This window comes from Somniosus microcephalus, chromosome 23 (genome assembly GCF_052327205.1).
Source record: "Somniosus microcephalus isolate GS21.2 chromosome 23, FLI_Smic_1.0, whole genome shotgun sequence".
Lineage (NCBI taxonomy): Eukaryota > Metazoa > Chordata > Chondrichthyes > Squaliformes > Somniosidae > Somniosus > Somniosus microcephalus.
This window is the reverse complement of record NC_141009.1, coordinates 8,749,325-8,772,768: the sequence shown is the minus strand read 5'-3', so window position 1 is coordinate 8,772,768 and position 23,444 is coordinate 8,749,325. Positions and strand designations below refer to the sequence as shown.

The 23,444-nt window shown below is 46.1% G+C and overlaps 1 protein-coding gene across 1 annotated transcript in view; it reads left to right on the top strand.

Annotated features, from left to right (window-relative positions):
* LOC147101631 (uncharacterized) overlaps positions 1-20,594 on the top strand; it is a 688,387-nt gene extending 667,793 nt beyond the window's left edge. The window contains 8 exon segments of the mRNA XM_085965351.1: positions 1,614-1,631; positions 2,791-2,826; positions 3,006-3,032; positions 3,967-4,032; positions 4,185-4,353; positions 6,779-6,888; positions 16,888-17,106; positions 18,405-20,594. Coding sequence (XP_085821477.1) covers positions 1,614-1,631; positions 2,791-2,826; positions 3,006-3,032; positions 3,967-4,032; positions 4,185-4,353; positions 6,779-6,888; positions 16,888-17,106; positions 18,405-18,551 — 792 coding nt within the window. The 3' untranslated portion in view covers positions 18,552-20,594.
* The last annotated feature ends 2,850 nt before the right edge of the window (positions 20,595-23,444 follow it).

Here is a 23,444-nt window from a genome sequence, read left to right as displayed (position 1 = left end):
GAATTCTGTTCATTATGTTTCTTCTTTATTTTATTTTGTGCTGATTAAGACAAGGAATATCAGTATCGGTGAATAGAACACTTTACAACTTTTTGTACTAAGTGGGTTAGACTGTGGCCTTCCGCCCCTGGGATCTAGCTTTGAACTCAGAGGGATGAGAAGAAAGTCTCCTTCGACTATAACAGAAATGAGTTTCACTTATAGTCGAGGTGTCAGCCATGGCTCAGTGGGTAGCTCTCTCTCTCGCCTCTGCATCAGAAGGTCGTGGGTTCAAGTCCCACTCCGGAGACTTGAGCACAAAACCTGGGCTGACGCTCCCAGTGCAGTGCTGAGGGAGTGCTGCACTGTCGGAGGTGCCGTCTTTCGGATGAGACGTTAAACCGAGGCCCCGTCTGCTCTCAGGTGGACGTAAAAGATCCCACGGCCACTATTTCGAAGAAGAGCAGGGGAGTTCTCCCCGATGTCCTGGCCAATATTTATGCCTCAATCAACATCACTGAAACAGATGATCTGGTCATTATCACATTGCTGTTTGTGGGAGCTTGCTGTGCGCAAATTGGCTGCCACGTTTCCTGAATTACAACAGTGACTACACTTCAAAAAGTACTTCATTGGCTGTAAAGCACTTTGGGACGTCCTGAGGTCGTGAAAGGTGCTATAGAAAAAAAAATGCAAGTCAAGTCAAGAGTTTGGACAGTCTCAGCCAAGTGGGCACGAGTCCACAACTCGAGATTAGTGCAAAACCGTCAAGCTCGCTCAGCTAGCCCATGAAGATTCGGGTTGTGGTGAGTGTAAAATTTGTAATACTGCAGTGGGGAGGGGGGTTGGTGATACATAGGTGCAAAGTAAAGGGAGCTTTGTTCTAACCCAGACTGTGCTGCACCTGACCTGGGAATGCCTGCTGCTGACACTGGGTACCAATGATGGGGCCAAACAGTTCCAGTTTCCCAGCACGAGGCTCCTTCACCTTGATGAACAGAAAATTCACCATTTTAGAAAAAATCATTTTGAGTGGGGGTGAGAAAAATACTGAAGCTTCCGAATCGCGCCCAATATAAATGGGTAGCTGGGGTTGCCGGGTGGTGAGCTATATGTAGATGCAAGTTTAAAGGCCAGTAAGGACATTCATGCAACTGCTTTCAGGCCATTTCTTTTTGCTTTTATTTTTCTCCTGGTGCCTGGGTTCTCATGAACCCTTGTGCCAATTGTTTTTTTTTAATTGCCAACCCAGCACCAATGGATTTTCCAATGGGAGCCCTCCCCCCGTCCACCCGTCCCTCTACTAAAGTGCTTGGAAGAATGGGATACCAGGCAGATCAGAGTGCACAGGAGGTGCCCCGTGCCCATCTGCCAGCAGCCAGACACTCACACCTGCCGGTGGGAGGCGATTGCACCTCACTTTGGCAGATGATTAGTGCGATTGGAGGTTGTAACTCTCAAGGTAGGATTGTGACAGCAGACCCGAAGATAGAGGTAAGCGTGGCAGCTGACTAACCATCATACTAGATGGTTGCATGTTACTCATGAAAGATTTCTGAGAATCTGTATGGAACTTTCTTTCTAATCATTATCCTTTTTTTTTTCCCCGTCCTTGTCCCTTGATTGGATGGCAGGGGGTACCAGGACCAAAGGTAAGGGGTTGCCTTTATTTCATTCTTCAGACTAAAGCAGACTTTAACAAGGGCCACTTATTTTGCAAGTGGGTGACTGACATGGTGACAGAAAACAGGACCCAACAACTTAATTTTTATGTTTAACATTTTTGTTGCTATTTTTAAACCGCAAAATAAAAACCAGTCCCACAAAGGGAGGAAGGAATGACCATCCTAGTGCAAGCTACAGGCTGGGCAGAGATTCTCCCCTTAGCATGCTGTAGTTTTGCCTTGCTGAGGATATGGTTGCATCCTAGCTACCCTTTTTAATAAAAACAGTTGCTGTTCCTCGTTAGCCTTTAACGTTGCTGAATCTAAGCCTTTCCACCATCTACAAGGCACAAGTCAGGAGTGTGATGGAATACTCTCCACTTGCCTGGATGAGTGCAGCTCCAACAACACTCAAGAAGCTCGACACCATCCAGGACAAAGCAGCCCGCTTTATTGGCACCCCATCCACCACCTTAAACATTCACTCCCTCCACCACCAGCGCACCGTGGCTGCAGTGTGTACCATCTACAAGATGCACTGCAGCAACTCGCCAAGGCTTCTTCGGCAGCACCTCCCAAACCCGCGACCTCTTCCACCTAGAAGGACAAGGGCAGCAGGCGCATGGGAACACCATCACCTCCTAGTACACCTCCAAGTCACACTCCATCCTGACTTGGAAATATATTGCTGATCCTTCATCGTCGCTGGGTCAAAATCCTGGAACTCCCTATCTAACAGCTCTGTGGGAGTACCTTCACCACACGGACGGCAGCGGTTCAAGAAGACGGCTCACCACCACCTTCTCAAGGGCAATTAGGGATGGGCAATAAATGCTGGCCTTGCCCACATCCCATGAATGAATTTTTAAAAAACAATGGGAATTATAAGTCATCCCACTGGCCCAGCACCTAATAAATAGCCAGTTCCGCTCCCGGCACAGTATCCAGTTATTGTCCATGTGAGCACTGTCAGGAAAATGGTTTTATCCAATAGACTCAATTAGAATCAGGTGCTGTAAAACCATCGCAAAATACAGCAGTAAACTTAGCACTCACCAGGAAATGCCAACCATGAACTTAGCCTTATTCAATTCTTGGGTTTTATACTGGAAACTGACGGGATACCTTCTGACTTCTTTCTTTCCAGGGTCCAGTCGGCCCGCGAGGACTCCCTGGACCACCGGTAAGTTGCTGGATTTCTTTTTGTTTTAATTTTTAACATTACAGCAACATAATTTTATGTTTTGGAAGTCTTGTGATCAACGTATCCAATAGAAAAACTTTAAGTCAGAAAACGTAATGTAGATAATGGCCCATAAAAATTCTAGCATTTATACAGCTAACCTTTGATCTTTTCAACAGGGTCCTCCTGGAATTCAAGTCGCACTCGTAAGTCTTTAATAATTATTGAACCTGTTACCCCTGCATCTATTTCACAGCCGCACGCCACCAGACTGCTTTGCTCCAAATGAATCAAAAGCATCTCCGATCTTTCAACTGCAGTGGACTGTCCACCAGTGGAGGTTGAAGGGACCATTGTACTGAAATATTGACACATTGCTGGGAACTCTTGCCCTTGACTATGGACGCGCGTTCATAACTGCGAAGTGACTACAGACTGATTATTTAACAATAAAAAGTCACAACGTTGTATAACATAATAAATTGGCTGATTTAAACAAGTTTAAACAATGTACAGCGCTAGAACTGCTAATATTATACAGTAACTTTTCCACGCAGCTTGCAGTAGCAGATTAAAATGGGTTAAATATTTATAAAATACATGATATACTGTACAGTTACAGATTAAAGAGGTTTAAATATTTCCAACCTATTACTAAGGACATAAGAATTAGGAGCAGGAGTCGGCCATACGGCCCCTCGCGCCTGCTCCGCCATTCAATAAGATCATGGCTGATCTTCGACCTCAACTCCACTTTCCCGCCCGATCCCCATATCCCTCGATTCCCCTAGAGTCCAAAAATCTATCGATCTCAGCCTTGAATATACTCAACGACTGAGCCTCCACAGCTCTCTGGGGCAAAGAATTCCAAAGATTCACAACCCTCAGTGAAGAAGTTCCTCCTCATCTCAGTCCTAAATGACCGACCCCTTATCCTGAGACTGTGACCCCGGTTCTAGACTCCTGAGCCAGGGGAAGCAGCTGCAGTGGGTAAGCCGGCAATCAAAAAAGCCGTAGAATTTTACAGCGCAGCTATTCGGCCCCTTGCTCCTGTGCTAGCTCTCTTTACAATCAGTTCCCTCCCCCTGGTTTGAGTCTGAAACATATTCTGTTCTTATTTTGTACCATTTATATTTTCAGAAACACGAAGATCTAGGTGCTGCTTTACAAGCTTTTATCGAATCGAAAACTGCACTCAGGACAGAGGTAAGCTGACGCTCCTCAGCTGTGTCTTGGTGTCCCTGATCAGTTGGACCATATTTTTTGATAACGACTGTAACATATGCTATTATAAAATTAATCACCTAAGTAAGCTTTAACTGCGATTATTAGAGCCAACCTTTGTTTTCCTCATGCAGAACTATCAGAATTCAGACCTACCTTTGATTGACCAGGGAGCAGAGATCTTTAAGACCCTACACTACCTCAGTAATCTTATCCACAGCATTAAGAACCCCCTGGGCACTAGGGACAATCCTGCCCGTGTCTGCCGTGACCTCATGAACTGTGAGCAGCGAATGAATGATGGTGAGTCCGAATACACCAGTATTCTGGTGCTAACATAGGATTACACAGGATATACGGCACAGAAACAGGCCATTCGGCCCAACCAGTCCATGAGGGCGTTGATGGTCCACCCGAGCCTCCTCCCGCCTTTCCTCATCTAACTCTATCAGCGTAACCCTCTATTCCCTTCTCCCTCATATGCTTATCTAACCTCCCCTTAACTGCATCTATACTATTCGCTTCAACCACTCCCTGTGGTAGCGAGTTCCACATTCTCACCACTCTCTGGGTAAAGAAGTTTCTCCTGAATTCCTTATTGGATTTCTTGGTGACTATCTCACATTGATGGCCTCTAGTTATGCTCTTCCCCACAAGTGGAAACACTCTCTCTGTATCCACTCTATCAAAACCTTTCATAATTTTAAAGACCTCAATTAGGTCACCACTCAGCCTTGTCTTTTCAAGAGAAAAGAGACCCAGCCTATTCATCCTTTCCTGACAGGTATGCTAACTCTTTCACTAACACAGCCACTTGCCAGATCTCCCCCAATTTGATCACACAGTTGCAAGTCATAGAAGCATAGAATGATACAGCACAGAAGGAGGCCATTCGGCTCACCGTGCCTGTGCCGGCTCTTTGAAAGAGCTCTCCAATTAATCCCGCTCCCCCCTGATCTTTCCCCATAGCCCTGCAAATACTTTCCCTTCAGGTATTTATCCAATTCTCTTTTGAAAGTTACTATTGAATCTGCTTCCACCAATTTTCAGGCCGTGGATTCCAGATCACAACAACTCGCTGCGTAAAAACATGTTTCCTCATCTCGTCTCTGGTTCTTTTGCCAAACACCATAAATCTGTGTCCTCTGGTTACTGACCCTTCTGCCACTGGAACCAGTTTCTCTTCATTTACTCTATCAAAACCCTTCATGATTTTGAACACCTCTATCAAATCTTCTCTTAACAGTTCTCTAACACTGACTGGATTCAAAATGTTTTTTTTGGAAATTACTGGCCTTGTTGGAGTCAAGTACCATCTCTCTCAACTTACCTTACTAATTAAATGCTTTGCACACAAACCTGGGCAACTCCCAAACTTCAAGATGGTCCACACTGACTTGATGTGGAAGCGTGTGGGACAAATGGGCAGCATGAGCTCTAACACCAAATCCCACATGCTCCAAAACATGGTCATCAATGACCCAATTGCTTTCAGCCTCCTGTAGCTGGCTAAGCCACACAGTGATATTACAAGGTTTACCCAGTCTACTTCTCCCTGAGGTTTCCTGCCAGAGTCTCTGAGCAAGCTGCTTGGTGCCTCCCCCAGCCCCCCCTCCCCCCGGCAGCATAGCCAAGATCCAACCATGGATGTAAACCTGCATTGTGTCACTTTGTGGCAGAGTGTTTTTCAATTCTCTCTCTATTCCCAGACTGGTGTTGGTTGTGGCTCAGTGGGCAGCACCCTCGCCTCTGAGCCAGAAGGTTGTGGGTTCAAGTCCCACTCCAGAGACTTGAGCACATAATCCAGGCTGACACTCCAGTGCAGTGCTGAGGGAGTGCTGCACTATCGGAGGTGCTGTCTTTGGATGAGACGTTAAACTGAGGCCCCGTCTGCTCTCTCAGGTGGACGTAAAAGATCCCATGGCACTATTTGGAAGAAGAGCAGGGGAGTTCTCCCCGGTGTCCTGGCCCAATATTTATCCCTCAATCAACATCACTAAAACAGATTATCTGGTCATTATCACGTTTCTGTTTGTGGGAGCTTGCTGTGCGCAAATTGGCTGCCGCATTTCCTACATTACAACAGTGACTACACTTCAAAAACGACTTCATTGGCTGTAAAGCGCTTTGGGACATTCTGTGGTCAGGAAAGGCGCAAGAGAAATGCAAGTCTTTCTTTTCTTTTGGACTAGTGTCCAGTATCTCAGACTGGTCTAGTGTCCAGTATCTCAGACTGGTCTAGTGTCCAGTATCTCAGACTGGTCTAGTGTCCAGTATCTCAGACTGGTCTAGTGTCCAGTATCTCAGACTGGTCTAGTGTCCAGTATCTCAGACTGGTCTAGTGTCCAGTATCTCAGACTGGTCTAGTGTCCAGTATCTCAGACTGGTCTAGTGTCCAGTATCTCAGACTGGTCTAGTGTCCAGTATCTCAGACTGGTCTAGTGTCCAGTATCTCAGACTGGCCTAGTGTCCAGTATCTCAGACTGGTCTAGTGTCCAGTATCTCAGACTGGTCTAGTGTCCAGTATCTCAGACTGGTCTAGTGTCCAGTACATGTGCAGTACAGGCCTGATCGCAACCATTCCCAGACTGGTCTTGTCGGGCAGATACACTGTCGGCCCCAGCTTAGACCATTTTGTACAGATTATCTGAAAGGTCCCTCTCCGCCGCCAACTGACCACTGCTGCTTGTGAACAATATCTGATCTTTTTCTCTTATTTGCTCTGCAGGCACCTACTGGATTGATCCTAACCTCGGTTGCACCTCTGACACCATTGAGGTGATATGCAACTTCACTAACGGTGGGCAGACCTGTCTCAAACCCGTCACTGTGTCAAAGGTAATGCTACAATATTATTTTTCAATATTTTAATTAAACCATCCGCCTGAAGGCCATCCTCCACATTGGGCCTGTAACATTAATGCCTGTTTGGAGCAGCTAACAGGAATTGTTAACCGATCAGCCTAATCCTTTTGCCTGGACAGAGACAAACCTTTTTATTTATTCATTCACCGGATCTGGGCGTCGCTGGCAAGGCCGGCATTTATTGCCCATCCTTAGTTGCCCTCGAGAAGGTGGTGGTGAACCGCCTTCTTGTACCACTGCAGTCCGTGTGGTGAAGGTGCTCCCACTGTGCTGTTAGGGAGCGAGTTCCAGGATTCTGACCCAGCAACGATGAAGGAACGGCCGATATATTTCCAAGTCAGAATGATGTGTGACTTGGAGGGGAACTTGGAAGTGGTGGTGTTCCCATGCGCCTGCTGCCCTTGTCCTTCTCGGTGGTGGAGGTCGGGAGTTTGGGAGGTGCTGCCGAAGAACCTAGTTCAAGTACCTAGAGGTAACAGCGACTCTCAAATTCTCAGCCCTTTACAAAGACTGAAGAGACACTATACATCTACCGCTTTCTGATCTTAACCTTAGATCTGGTTAAAGCTCAGATTGTGAATTTGTGGCAGTGGATGCAATGGTCAGTCATCATTAACATGTCACCACAAAGGCAAAACACTGCGAAAGCTGGAAATCTGAAATAAAAACAGAAAATGCTGGAAATACTCTGCATGTCAGGCAGTTTTGAGGAAAGATCATCGACCTGAAACGTTAACTCTGTTTCTCTCTCCACAGATGCTGCCTGACCTGCAGAGTATTTCCCAGCATTTCCTCTTATGTCATTGTGTTCTTCGGAGCTCTGCATCCTGCGGGACATTGTACCAGTGTAGCCCTACGTAGGTAGCTTTAGAATAAGGGCACTGTCTCACTGAAAGGACATTGCAAATGCGAGTGTCCATAACTTACTGTATTTAACACCTTCAAAATGTAGACCAGCAAAATAAATGCGATTTGGAATCCAGCGATTGCTATTTAGACAAAAGCTAATTATTACGGATGTTGTAAATCTGAAATAAAAACAGAAAATGCTGGAAATACTCAGCCGGGCAGGCAGCGTCTGTGGAGCGAGAAGCAGAGTTAACGGTTCAGGTCTGGGACCCTTCACTAGTTAGTGCTGCAGTACCAGTCAGTAACACGGGGTGGCAGTGCTGAGAACAAAAACATCACAGCAGCGCCACCAGCAGGTGCATGCTGTTACTGCAGCTGTTCGCAACCTTTTACTAAAATATTTCCTCTGAAGTACAGTGGTTGACTTGCTAGTATTAATTTTTTTTTACTTGAGAATGACTACAAAACTTTTTTTTAAAAACCTACAGAAGGGATGTCCAAGCTTTACGTGTTGTCGCTGGGTCAAAACCCTGGAACTCCCTCCCTAACAGCACTGTAGGAGCACCGTCACCACACGGACTGCAGTGGTTCAAGAAGGCGGCTCACCGCCACCTTCTCGAGGGCAACTAGGGACGGGCAATAAATGCCGGCCTTGCCCGCAACGCCCACATCCCATGAACGAATTTTAAAAATTGTTTTTAAATCTGTGGGCCACTTGGGTGCATAGGAACATACATAGGAACATAAGTCTTAAGGGAAAACAAAAGCAAAATACTGCGGATGCTGGAAATCTAAAATGAAAACAGAAAATGCTGGAAACACTCAGCGGGTCAGGCAGCATCTGTGGAGAGCGAAACAGAGTTAATGTTTCAGGTTGCGGCCTGACCTGAGTATTTCCAGCATTTTCTGTTTTTATTTTAGGTATTAAGGGATGTGGGGCAAAGGCGGGTAGACGGAGTTAGGTTGCAGATCAGCCATGATCTCATTGAATGGCGGAACAGGCTCGAGGGGCTCCATGGCCTCCTCCTGTTCCTATGTGCATATTATGGAGCCTCGCAGACACATGGGAAGTTCAAGTCAATGTTCCTATTAATTTGCAGACGCAGGTATGTCACGTGGCCGATACAGGTCTGAATGTGGCGCTCCAGCCCCAGTCTGGGCACTCCTGGCCCACAGCAATCTATAAGCTTTAGGTACAACTTTCTCCTGTTGGGGTTGGCGGTGTCTGCCGGCCCTATCTCTGTTCGAGGTGCCAGTTCTCGCTGGCATTTATCAGCAAGGTTTTCTAAATGACTGTAAGGGGATGGAATTCCTCCTGTTGGTTTTTGGGAAGAAGTTGATTTTCGTATAAAATGTGGTTTCACTTCTATTCATACTGGCATTTTTGGTAAAAATGTCACCCCTAACTCCCGTCCGAACTCGGAATATTTTCTTAATGGTGAGAGACTAGGAGATGCTGAGGAGTAAAGGGATTTGGGTGTCCAAGTACACTAATCACAAAGCTGGTGCGCAGGCACAAAAAGTAATCAAAAATACGAATGGAATATTGGTCTTTATCTCGAAGGGGTTGGAATTCAGATGTAAGGAGGTGATGCCTCAGTTATACACAGCCTCGGTCAGACCTCATCCAGAGTACTACGTTCAGTTTTGGACACCGCACCTCAAGAAAGATATATTGGTCTTGTCGAGGGTACAGTGCAGATTCGCCAGAATGATACCGGGGATAAAAGGGTTAAGTTATGTGGACAGGTTGCATAATCTTGATTTGTATTTTCTCGAGTCTAGAAGGTTGAGGGGTGATCTGATCGAGGTGTTTACACAGATAAAGGGATTTGATAGAGTAGATACGGAAAAACTATTTCCTCCGGTGATCCAGAACAGGGGGGAGGGCGGGGGGAATCTTAAAATAAAAACCAGGCCGTTCAGGGGTGATGTCGGGAAGCACTTTTCACACTAAGGGTGGTGGAAATCTGGAACTCTCTCCCCTACAAGGCTGTGGCTGCTGGGGGCAAATGAAATGTTCAAGATTGAGGTCGATAGATTTTCATTGGGTATCGAGGGATATGGAGCAAAGGTGGGCAAATGGGGTTGAGGAACAGATCAGCCATGATCTGATTGAATGGTGCAACAGGCTCGAGGGGCTGAATGGCCTCCTCCTGTTCCTATGTTCCTAACTGTAAAAGCCTGTGTTTCTGTTTCTGCTGCTGAATAAATAGCAACTGCAGATAGTCACAATATTTGTTGTGTAACGATCACTTTAACCTTGGCCCTAATGGCAAACAGTTCTGTATCATTCTGCAACAAGAATATCACTTTATATCGTTATGGGTCAAAGTTACACAACAAATATTGTAACTGTTACTTTATCCCTGGTCTCAACGTATATGTAAAGTTAGGACATGTGCTTGAAGAGGACTAATCCAGTCGCAGCCAGAGAATCACCTGCAACAGCTTCTCTTCCCGCTCCCGCATCGTTACCTCTGGTGTCCCCCAAGGAGCTATCCTTGGCCCCTCCTATGGCTCATCTACATGCTGCCCCTTGGCGACATCATCCAAAAACACAGCGTCAGTTTCCACATGTACGCTGACGACACCCAGCTCTACCTCACCACCACTTCTCTCAACCCCTCCACGGTCTCTAAATTGTCAGACTGCTTGTCCAACATCCAGTTCTGGATGAGCAGAAATTTCCTCAAACTAAATATTGGGAAGACCGAAGCCATTGTCTTCAGTCCCCGCCACGAACTCCGTTCCCTCGCCACCGACTCCATCCCTCTCCCGAGCAACTGTCTGAGGCTGAACCACACTGTTCGCAACCTTGGTATTTGATGGCGAGATGAGCTTCCGACCACATATCCGCGCCATCAATAAGACCGCCTATTTCCACCTCCGTAACAACGCCCGTCTCCGTCCTTGCCTCAGCTCATCTGCTGCTGAAACCCTCTTCCATGGCCCTAGAAATAGTAGATACATTGCTGGTCATCTTCCAAAATTCGATAGACTCTGGAACTGTACCCATGGATTGGAGGGTAGCTAATGTTACCCGACTATTCAAAAAAGGTGGTAGAGAGAAAACGGGGAATTATAGACCGGTAAGCCTGACATCGGTAGTGGGGAAAATGCTAGAGTCCATTATAAAAGATGTAATAGCAGAGCACTTGGAAAACAGTGACAGGATCGGACAAAGTCAACATGGATGTACAAAAGGTAAATCGTGCTTGACTAATCTACTGGAATTTTTTGAGCATGTAACTGGTAAAATTGATAAGGGAGAACCAGTGAATGTGGTGTATTTGGACTTTCAGAAGGCTTTTGATAAGGTCCCGCACAAGAGATTAGTGTGTAAAGTTAAGGCACATGGGATTGGGGGCAAGGTATTGACTTGGATAGAGAACTGGTTGGCAGACAGAAAACAAAGAGTTGGAATAAACGGGTCTTTTTCCGAGTGGCGGGCAGTGACTAGTGGGGTAGAGCAGGGATCGGTCCTGGGACCCCAGCTATTCACAATATATATTAATGATCTAGACGAGGGAATTGGATGTAATATCTCCAAGTTTGCAGATGACACAAAGCTGGGTGGGAGTGTGTGCTGTAAGGAGGATGCCGAGAAACTCCAGTATGATTTGGACAGGTTGGGTGATTGGGCAGAAGCATGGCAGATGCAATATAATGTGGATAAATGCGAGGTTATCCACTTTGGTGTCAAAAACAGGAAGGCAGATTATTATCTGAATGGCAATAGATTGGGAGAAGGGGAAGTGCAATGAGACCTGGGTGTCCTTGTGCACCAGTCGCTGAAGGTAAGCATGCAGGTGCAGCAGGCGGTTAAGAAGGCAAATGGTATGTTGGCCTTCGTAGCGAGAGGGTTCGAGTACAGGAACAAGGATGTCTTGATGCAGTTGTACAGGGCCTTGGTGCGACCACACCTGGAGTATTGTGTGCAGTTTTGGTCGCCTTATCTGAGGAAGGATGTTCTTGCCATGGAGGGAGTTCAGCGAAGATTCACCAGGCTGATACCTGGGATGGCAGGAATGACGTATGAGGAGAGATTGGGTCGATTGGGCTTATACTCGCTGGAGTTTAGAAGAATGAGAGGGGATCTCATTGAAACTTATAAAATACTAACAGGACTAGATAGACTGGATGCAGGAAGGATGTTCCCGATGGCCGGGGAGTCCAGAACCAGGGGTCACAGTCTAAGGATAAGGGGTAAGCCATTTAGGACAGAGATGAGGAGGAATTTCTTCACCCAGAGAGTGGTGAACCTGTGGAATTCTCTACCACAGAAGGCAGTAGAGGCCAATTCATTAAATATATTCAAGAAGGAGTTAGATATATTTCTTAAGGCTAAAGGGATCAAGGGATATGGAGAGAAGGCAGGGACCGGGTACTGAATTTGGATGATCAGCCATGATCGCATTGAATGGCGGAGCAGGCTCGAGGGGCCAAATGGCCTACTCCTGCTCCTATCTTCTATGTTTCTATGTTTCTTTGTTACCTCTAGACTTGACTATTCCAACACACTCCTGGCCGGCCTCCCACATTCTACCCTATGTAAACTTGAGGCCATCCAAAACTCTGCTGCCCGTGTCCTAACTCGCACCAAGTCCCGTTCACCCATCACCCCCTGTGCTCGCTGACCTACATTGGCTCCTGGTTAAGCAACGCCTCGATTTCAAAATTCTCACCCTTGTTTTCAAATCCCTCCATGGCCTCGCCCTTCCCTATCTCTGTAATCTCCTCCAGCCCCACAACCCCCCGAGATCTCTGCGCTCCTCCAATTCTGGCCTCTTGCGCATCCCTGATTTTAATCGCTCCACCATTGGCGGCCATGTCTTCAGCTGTCGAGGCCCTAATCTCTGGATTTCCCTGCCTAAACCTCTCCGCCTCTCTACCTCTCCTCCTTTAAGATGCTCCTTAAAACCTACCTCGTTGACCAAGCCTTTGGTCACCTGTCCTAATATCTCCTTACGTGGCTCGGTGTCAAATTTTGTTTGATAATCGCTCCTGTGAAGCGCCTTGGGACGTTTTACTACGTTAAAGGTGCTATATAAATACACGTTGTTGTTGTAATTTGCAGGGTTAAGGGGAATAATCTGGGGACTGGGACTAATTGGAAAGCTCTTTCAGAGTCGGCACAGGCACGATGGGCCGAATGGCCTCCTCCTGTGCCGTACCATTCTATGATTTTATGATGAAATACATTGTGTTACTTCAACTTTGTTCCTTCTTCTGCTGTCCGGTAGTAGCAAAAGTAAATCAAAGGTCAATATCTAAGTCAGATATCCAGGCCAAAGCTTCCAGTGTAACAGCGTGGATATCTTGTAGGCTGCCTGCGAGTTTCCTCTGAGGGCAGTGCTCAATCACGTGCTCCAGGGTCTGATCAGGAGCTCCACAGTCGCATGATGGAGATGCTTTAATCTTCCATCTATGGAGAAGGTGGCAGCATCTACCATGACCAGTTCTGAGGCGGTTGATGGTTGTCCACTGTTTACGAGGAAGGTTTGATCCTTCAGGTTGTACGGTGGGATGCTCTATAAGGAATCCATTCCGTATGTCGCAGTTCTTCCAAGCATTTCACCATCGGTCATCGAGGCTGAGGGGAGATCGCTGAAGGGCTTTGGCGACAGTCCACAATGGCCTTCTAGATCCTGATAATGGATGAGCGTCCTATACAGTTACAGGTCAAGCACTGTATGTAATGCTTTAACCCTGGCTACAACAGCAAACATTTATGAAGAGTGACGTGTATCAGTTATTCATGAAAGAAAGACTTATGAAGTAATACTGAGCGGCCTACAGGTGGCGCTGTCCAGGGAGAGTATAAATACTCGGGCACGGGCCCAGTTTGTGCAGGACATTCTTAACAGGAACTAGTGAAGGACACAACTAGAGACCTCCATGTTGTAAAACAGTTGATTAAAGCTTTGTTTAACGCTTAGACCAAGTGCCTAGTAGTTTTCTTACATCAAAGAGTTTCACAACAAATACTGCAACTGTTGCCTAACCATGAGGCTGTGTGCTTCTTCTGTGCCTAACCTACTGAATAAACAGAAAAACTGATTCAAACTGTTCCTCAGGGTCACGGTTAAAGTTACACTTATAGTATTTGTTGTACAATTTCACTGAGCCCTCAAGCTGAAGTCTAGCATCACCAGCAAGGAGAGGAGAAGGAGGGGAGTCATAGAATAAAAACTGGGCAGACAGGAGCCAGGAAATCTGCAACACAAACTGAGCGAGCCCTGAGGGAGCTTGGATCCCGGGAGAGTGCAGTCCATGTTTTGGGTCCCTATGTTCAAACTGTTGAAACCTACTCCCTTGTGTGTCAGCCGTGGCTCAGTGGGCAGCACCCTCGCTTCTGAATCAGAAGGTTGTGGGTTCAAATCCTGCTCCAGAAACTTGAGCACAAAAATCCAGGCTGACACTCCCAGTGCAGTGCTGAGGGAGTGCTGCGCTGTCAGAGGGGCCGTCTTTCAGATGAGACGTTAAGCCGAGGCTCCGTCTGCCCTCTCAGGTGGACATAAAAGATCCCAAAGCACTTATTGGGAGAAGAGCAGGGGAGTGTGTCCTGGGGCCAATATTTATCCCTCAATCAACATCACTAAAACAGATTATCTGGTCATTATCACATTGCTGTTTGTGGGAGCTTGCTGTGCACAAATTGGCTGCTGTGTTTCCTACATTACAACTGTGACTACACTTCAAAAAGTACTTCAGTGACTGTGAAGCGATTTGGGACGTCCTGAGGTTGTGAAAGGCGCTATAGAAATGCAAGTATTTCTTTCTTATCCCACCAGCAGAAGGGTAAACCCAACGTACTGTGACTCTGCTGCCGGGATAGGGGAGCGAGTCTTGGCCATTGAAATGGAGGGAGACAGCTCGTGGGCACCACCCTGCCATGATCCAAGTTAGACAATGTAAAAGCACAGACATAAAAAGCTCTGTTGTTTATTCACTGCGCTATTTGGGTCTCTTGCTGTGTATTTTGCTTCTGTGTATTTCACCTGTAGATCAGTGTCACTTGAGTAGTGCATCTGCCTTGAACTGGGAGTAGGAGGTGGGCAGCCTGCGTGTTCTCCAGTGAGTGGGCAAAACTGTGGCAAATGGATTTCAATGTAGGCAAATGTGAGGTCATCCACTTTGGACCTAAAATGGATAGAACAGGGTACTTTCTAAATGGTGAAAGGCTAAAAACAGTGGAGGTCCAAAGAGACTTGAGGGGTGCAGGGAAAAAAGCTAATGGAATGCTGGCCTTTATATCTAGAGGACTAGAATACAAGGGGGTAGAAGTTATTCTGCAGCTGTACAAAGCCCTGGTTAGACCACACCTGGAGTACTGTGAGCAGTTCTGGGCACCACACCGTAGGAAGGATGTATTGGCCTTGGAGGGAGTGCAGAGTAGGTTTACCAGAATGATACCCGGACTCCAGGGGTTGAATTACGAGGAGAGATTACACAAACTAGGGTTGTATTCCCTAGAATTTAGAAGGTTAAGTGGTGATCTGATCGAAGTTTTCAAGATATTAAGGGGAGCAGATAGGGTAGATAGAGAGAAACTATTTCCGCTGGTTGGGGAGTCTCGGACTGGGGGGGCAGAGTCTAAAAATTAGAGCCAGACCTTTCAGGAGTGAAATTAGGAAACACTTCTACACACAAAGGGTGGTAGAAGTTTGGAACTCTCTTCCGCAAACGGCAATTGATGCTGGATCAATTATTAATTTTAAATCGGAGATTGATAGCTTTTTGATAACCAAAGGTATTAAGGGATATGGGCCAAAGGCGGGTAGATGGAGTTAGGCCGCAGATCAGCCATGATCTCGTTGAATGGTGGAGCAGGCTCGAGGGGCTGAATGGCCTCCTCCTGTTCCTATGGTTTGTGATTAGGGATTCACTGTTAACCCTGTGTAAGCCAGCCCGTACACAGAAGTAAAAGAAAGGATTTGATTTCTAAGGCCTACTTATGAAAACTACAGTCCAGCCATGAACCTGTGCTGAGAAAAAGGCTGAACTGTAACAAGAGAGATAAAATACTTTCTCCCCCACACCCCCCCCCCCCCGCAATCCTTGATTGTGTACCTATCGAGTGTGGCTAATACTGGTTTCTTTCTATCACTAATCCTCTTGGAGTGCAGTTTATTTTGCAGAACACTCTGTTTATAACTCAGTCAGCCAGTTGATGCTGCTACTGCCAGGTTTTTGGGGGCTTGATCAGGTGGATGCGGTGAGGATGTTTCCACTGATGGGTGAGACTAGAACTAGGGGGCATAATCTTAGAATAAGGGGCTGCCCTTTCAAAACTGAGATGAGGAGAAACTTCTTCACTCAGAGGGTAGTAAATCTATGGAATTTGCTACCCCAGAGAGCTGTGGAAGCTGCGACACTAAATGAATTTAAAACGGAGATAGACAGTTTCCTAGCTGATAAGGGAATTAGGGGTTACGGGGAGCGGGCAGGGAAGTGGACGTGAGTCTAGATTCGGATCAGCCATGATCCTATTGAATGGCGGAGCAGGCCCGAGGGGCCGTATGGCCTACTCCTGCTCCTACTTCTTATGTTCTTACGTTTTTTTTTTCGTCTTCTAGCCCAGTGGTTCTCAAACTAAGGTCCGCGGACCCCTGGGGATCCGCGAAATAGTGTGAGTGCCGAGCAGGGCCGGCCTTGCGGGACACGTGGCGGTCGCACTCCGCTCCCTCATTGAGCAGGGGCTGGAGGCGGGCTTGGAGCGAGGCAGGAGCAGAGTGCGGCCGCCACACGTGCAGCATGTTTGACAGACGGAATGAGCTCCTATACAAATGCACCTCTTTGTTGCAATTGAAATACACTTTTTTTAAGTAAAGTAATAATATATAACTTTGCGAGCTATTTGCAGGTTTGTATTATAATTTAGCTTGTGGGAGTGGGATGTCTGTGATTATTAATCCATTCGGAAAGGGGTCCTTTAACCAAAAAAGTTTGAGAACAGCTGCTCTAGCCCTGTTAGGGCAGGTCCTAATTATTACAAAGGGTCATCGAGCTGAAACGTTAACTCTGTTTCTCTCTCCACAGAGGCTGCCTGACCTGCTGAGTATTTCCAGCATTTTCCGTTTTTATTCCTAATTATTCTTTGCTTTGCTTTGCTTTCAGTTGGAGTTCTCAGTGGGACGGGTCCAGATGAACTTCTTACACTTGCTGAGCTCAGAGGTGGTCCAACACATCACCATTCACTGCCTGAATGTGCCAGTCTGGGCAGATGGGAGTTCAGACAAACCTTCCAAACAAGCCGTAAAGTTCAAGTCCTGGAATGGCCTGATGCTGGAAGCGGGAGGACAGCTTATACCAGAAGTGCCGCTGGATGACTGCCGGGTACAAATCACCTAAAATCCAAACAGTTTTCACATTGCAGTAAAATAGCCTCCATCTGCAAACCAAACCATCACTGTATTTAGTTGCTCCTCTCAGGTGCACTTTCAGCACCCAGTCTAGCCATGTGCAGAGGTAAAAGTTCACTACATTGCCCAACACCCAATGACCCAACAACAACAGAGCACCCCACACTGCTCTGTTTGCCACTTCACACCCTTGTGGAGCCCCTGAATGATTCTACCAATTTCAGGGCTGAATTATAGGCAGTTTCGTGGTGGGGACTTATAGCCACTACGATTTTTTAAAAATATATTCGTTTATGGATGTGGGCATCGCTGGCAAGGCCAGCATTTATTGCCCATCCCTAGTTGCCCTTGAGAAGGTGGTGGTGAGCCGCCGCCTTGAACCGCTGCAGTCCGTGTGGTGAAGGTGCTCCCACAGTGCTGTTAGGGAGGGAGTTCCAGGATTTTGACCCAGCGACGATGAAACAACAGCGATATATTTCCAAGTCAGGATGGTGTGTGATTTGGAGGGGAACTTGGAGGTGGTGGTGTTCCAATGCGCCTGCTGCCCTTGTCCTTCAAGGTGGAAGAGGTCGTGGGTTTGGGAGGTGCTGCTGAAGAAGCCTTGGCAAGTTGCTGCAGTGCATCTTGTATCTCTGCCCCATCTCAACAACAACACTTGCGTTTATATAACGACGGTAATGTAGTAAAACGTCCCAAGCAATGTTCCCTTTAATTTTTTGGGGGTGTGCGACCCCCTTCAAAATACCGCACATGCGTGGTTTCTCCTGTTTAAAAGCCGGTGAGCCGGCTGCGCGGGAGCTGCAGAGCACCGAGCGGCCCACAGCTTAAAGGGAACATTGGTCCCAAGGCTCTTCACAGGAACGTAAATCAGACCAAATTTAACACCGAGCTACATAAAGAGATATTGGGACAGGTGGCCAAAAGCTGGGTCAAACAGGTCGGCTTTTAAGGAGAGTCTTAAAAGGAGGAGAGCGAGGCGGAGAGGTTTAGGGAGGGAATTCCAGAGCTTAGGGCCTCGGCAGCTGAAGGCACGGCCACCACTGGTGGAATAATTTCACTTAGGCCCCTTCGACAGAGAGGGCAGACTTTCGTCCCGCAGCCAGATTTGGGGATTTGAACCCAGGAACCAGCGGTGAAAGAACAATGTGGTGCTAACCCACTTCACTACCCTTCAGAAAGTTTCACGATCTCCAGGACAGAAAGCCAAGTGGTTTTTTAGTTTAATCACAGGTATAAATAAAGTGTAATGATCACCTTCTTGTTTATTTTCAGATACAGGATGGTCGGTGGCACCAGACACACTTCCTTTTTCACACACAAGATCCCAATCAGCTGCCGATAATCGGTGTCTATAACTTACCACAGCCAAAGCCTGGAATACATTACCACCTGGAGGTCGGGCCTGTCTGCTTTCTCTGAGCTCGTGACTGAACCATCCTTGACCCACAGCAGAGCGTAGTTATTCTTTACTGTGTATTCAATAAAACTCAAGGAATTACTGACGTGATGTGAAAATGTCACATCGCCGATCAGAGAAGGCTGTTAATGGCTTTAAAAAAAAAAAAACTATAAGGAAATGTTAGAGGACTTGTTTCGTGGGAGAGTGTTTAGCTGAAACAACTAGAATTGAAGATCTCCACCAATGGCCAAAGCGTCTGCTGGCCGTTGGGTTGAGAGAGATGAGAGTGTCTGGGTTGCAGAAGATCCATTTTTTTTTAATTAAAAAGAAAAAAAGCAAATTGGTTTCTAGTGGCTGTGAAACTTATCCAGCATAACATCAGCAGTCACAGGTTAGGCTTCTCAGAAGAGCGACTTTGTGCAGTAGATAGAGCTGGTGGCTGCATGTCTGCTAAGCATCTCCAATGTGCAATAGTGGAGGAGAAAGGGGAACTAGAAGAAGAGTTGTTGAAATTCTCTAAATCCGTGACACTTAATTTAATGCGCGAACAGTTCTAGCATTAGCTTTCAGCCGCCAAGAAAAGCGCCTGAGCCAATTGATCGGTTCCAGGCAAGGAGAAACAAAATAACAATGATGAGGTGCCTTTGCAGCGCCGGGTTTTCTAGTGATACGACACGGTGCTAATGGAACGAGCATCCCGGGGTGATTTTCTACCTCCCATTGACTGGTATTGGTGCTCACGTTCTCAAGTTTTGTTTTCGTTCACATGTCATTTTGAATCAATGGTGCTATGTAATTACCACAGGGCAGAAGCGGGTGTCGTGGGGGCGACTTTTCTAGTTTTAGTGACTGGGGTGACACCCCTGGCCCCCCCTCCCCTTCTCCCCAACACCCCCCCCCCCCAAGAGTCCCAGAGTCAAGAACGCAACGATAATTGTTAACTTAATTATTTCTAAAGTGCCCTTAATATTTTAAGGGATTATTTTAATTGTGTTTTGGACAGGTGTGAGAGCAGTGGGTTTCGGAGTCACTGACTGACCATTCTTCTTTAGAAAAAAAAAAGAGTTGGGGAGAGTTAAACTATTTTTGAAACCCATACTGTCTTTTTTAAGTTCCTCGTTTTGAACACTGCTTCTGTTTGTACAGAGTTGCCCCCCTCTCCCCCCTTGAAAGCTGTAATTAATATTGAGAGAGGCTTTATTAATTAAAAAGAACAGGAACCGAGACCATTCCTGAAACAATGATAAGATTTTCCACCTTCTCATCAAATTGTGTAAAATGTTTCTGTGCGCTATGTTGTATACAGTGGATCAATATTTTGCAATCTGCTATTTAATGTTATTTAAATGTTTTAAAACCTTGGTTCAAAAAGAAAGGAAGCCAATCGCCTGTCCCTATCGCAGATGTCTATGTTTGGAAGTAGATCTTTTTGTAGTTGTAAACATGTTGCTTCAGCACCCAACTGGTATTGGAGAGTTTATGTAGAGTTCTTTTTTTTTGGCTTGTCTAATGTGTAAATTTGGTGCTTTGAAGAGAGGAATATTTCAGTGTTTCAAATCTATAAGATATTATGCAGAGTTTAAACGTACTGTATAGGAAAATGCTTTAAGCGCTTTTTAATTTCTGAATTATTTTGGGGGGTTTTTTTACCTTGAAGGAAATATGTGAAGAATCTAGAATTCTAATACATTATTTTAAATTTATTTCATTAAAAAAAAAAATCTGATAATACAGTTGAAGATCCAGCCATCAGAATACCTCAGTTACATTTTGGTACCATTCTGAACACACATCAGCTTTTGTTTTTTGTTACTTTTCTATTCCATTCGCTTTTCTGTGTGTGTCTGTTGCTATAGAAACAGAGTTGCCATAAAATGGTCATCCGCAGACGTCAGTATCATTATTGCCTGAGTCGCAGATGTTCGGCCGTTCTGTACAGCGGTTCACTATTTAGCTGTGAAGTACCTTACTCAGCCTTCGCTAGTCTCGTTGGGACTTAGACTTCCATCGTTTGAAATTAAAAGTTTCTGAAACTTTATTGAAATAAAATATTTCAAACTGAAGCAATGAAACCTGGGTTGGCTGTTTTGTGCATTCTTCATGAGAAAATGGAATGTAACTTTTTGCAAACAAAAAAAAGTAAATCAATACATTTTAAATTCACCAAGAGATTTTTGCGCTGGGAATAAAAGCACCTTCTCGCTTCCTCTGAATTACACATCAGCGGTGCTTCTACCCCACACTCTCATGACAACAGCAACTTGTATTTACAGCGCCGGTAACGTAGTAGAACGTCCCAAGGCGCCTCACGGGAGCGATTAGCAGACAACATTTGACACCGAGCCACATAAGGAGATATTAGGACAGAAGATTGGTCAAAGAGGAAAGTTTTAAGGAGCGTCTTAAAGGACGAGAGAGGCAGAAACATAGAAGATAGGAGCAGGAGTAGGACATTCGGCCCCTCGAACCTGTTCCGCCATTTAATGAGATCATGGCTGATCATCCAAATTCAGTACCCTGTCCCTGCTTTCTCCCCATACCCCTTGATCCCTTTAGCCTTAAGAAATATATCTAACTCCTTCTTGAATATATTTAATGATTTGGCCTCAACTGCCTTCTGCGGTAGAGAATTCCACAGGTTCACCACTCACTGGGTGAAGAAATTCCTCCTCATCTTAGTCCTAAATGGCTTACCCCTTATCCTTAGACTGTGACCCCTGGTTCTGGACTCCCCCGCCATTGGGAACATCCTTCCTGCATCTAGTCTGTCTAGTCCTGTTAGAATTTTATAAGTTTCAATGAGATCCCCTCTCATTCTTCTAAACTCTAGCGAATATAAGCCTAATCGACCCAATCTCTCCTCATACGTCATTCCTGCCATCCCAGGTATCAGTCTGGTGAATCTTCGCTGCACTCTCTCCATGGCAAGAACATCCTTCCTCAGACAAGGCGACAAAAACTGCACACAATACTCAAGGTGTGGTCTCACCAAGGCCCTGTACAACTGCAGCAAGACATCCTTGCTCCTGTACTCGAATCCTCTCACTATGAAGGCCAACATACCATTTGCCTTCTTAACCGCCTGCTGCACCTGCATGCTTACCTTCAGCGACTGGTGCACAAGGACACCCAGGTCTTGTTGCACTTCCCCTTCTCCCAATCTATTGCCGTTAAGATAATAATCTGTCTTTCTGTTTTTGCCACCGAAGTGGATAACCTCACATTTATCCACATTATACTGCATTTGCCATGCATCTGCCCAATCCCCCAACCTGTCCAAATCATACTGGAGTTTCTCTGCATCTTCCTCACAGCACACACGCCCACCCAGCTTTGTGTCGTCTGCAAACTTGGAGATATTACATCTAGTTCCCTTGTCTAGATCATTATATTGTGAATAGCTGGGGTCCTAGCACCAATCCCTGCGGTACCCCACTAGTCACTGCCTGCCACTTGGGAAAAGACCCGTTTATTCCAACTCTTTGCTTCCTGTCTGCCAACCAGTTCTCTATCCAAGACAGTACCTTACCCCCAATCCTGTGTGCTTTAGCTTTTTTAAAGTTTAGAGAGGTTTAGGGAGGAAATTCCAGAGCTTAGGGCCTCGGCAGCTGAAGGCACGGCCACCAATGGTGGAGCGATTAAAATCAGGGATGCTCAAGAGGCCAGAATTAGAGGAGCGCAGAGATCTCTGGGGGTTTGTGGGGCTGGAAGAGATTACAGAGATAGGGAGGGGCGAGGCCATGGAGGGATTTGAAAACAAGGATGAGAATTTTAAAATCAAGGCGTTGCTTAACCAGGAGCCAATGTAGGTCAGCGAGCACAGGGGGTGATGGGTGAACGGTGTAAAGTCTGTGGGTTGTTTAGTTAATTAATACACAGACTACCAGAGTAACTTAAAACAGGACTTTACTATTCGAAGGTCAGGGCGAATCTGCCCAATAAATCCTGACACAGCACTTATATACCGGTGTGGCCACCGTCGGTATTACAGTATACAGAAGCCAACAAAGTAGTGCAACACCTAAAGTAGTTCTCTTAAAGGTGGACGGTTACATACAATAGTTCTCTTAAAGGTAGACGGGTACATACACTACAATCCTCCCTTTTTAGCTTACAACATACTGATTCCCCATTAAACATACATTATAACATATATACAACTTTATGCAAGACAGTTCACAGATTCAGTCTCTCTGGAGGTTTCCGGACTCTGTCCGGATAACACCTCGGTGGTGTCGTAACTCCCGGCGGGGTAGTAGGTGCTTCTGGCAAGGTCGATTCGGCTTGAAGGACAGTGTCAGGTTCATCTGATTCCAGTATTACCAGATCGGAGGTAGGTGTTCTGGGTATCTCTGTCTCAACATTAACCGTGTAAGGTGGTGGAGTAGGTTGGCCATTTGTGGCTGACCCTATGATCTGGTCAACATGGCGCCTTATTATACTGTCCCCAATGTCCACCGTATACATCAACGGCCCTAGCCTTTTTCCAATAGTTCCAGGCTGCCATTTCTCGGTACGGTAGTCCCGGGCCAAAACTTGTTGACCTATCTGAAAAGATCTAGTTGGCCTTTCATTCATGCCCTGGAATTGCCGGTTCTCTACATCCCTTCTGACGTTTGGCTTAAGCAAATCCAGCCGGCATCTTAGTCGTCTATTAAAAAACATCATGGCGGGAGTTTGATTTGTGACCGCATGTGTTGCATTCCTGTACGCCAACAAGAAGCTATCCACCTTATGTTGTAAGTTAATGGCTTCATTACCCATGGCCTTTATGGCCTTCTTGAAGGTCTGGACAAACCTTTCAGCCAATCCATTGGAGGCGGGATGGTATGGGGCTGACGTGTAGTGCTTAACCCCATTGCTCTTTAAGAATTTCTTGAATTCTTCGGACACAAATTGGTCCATTATCAGAA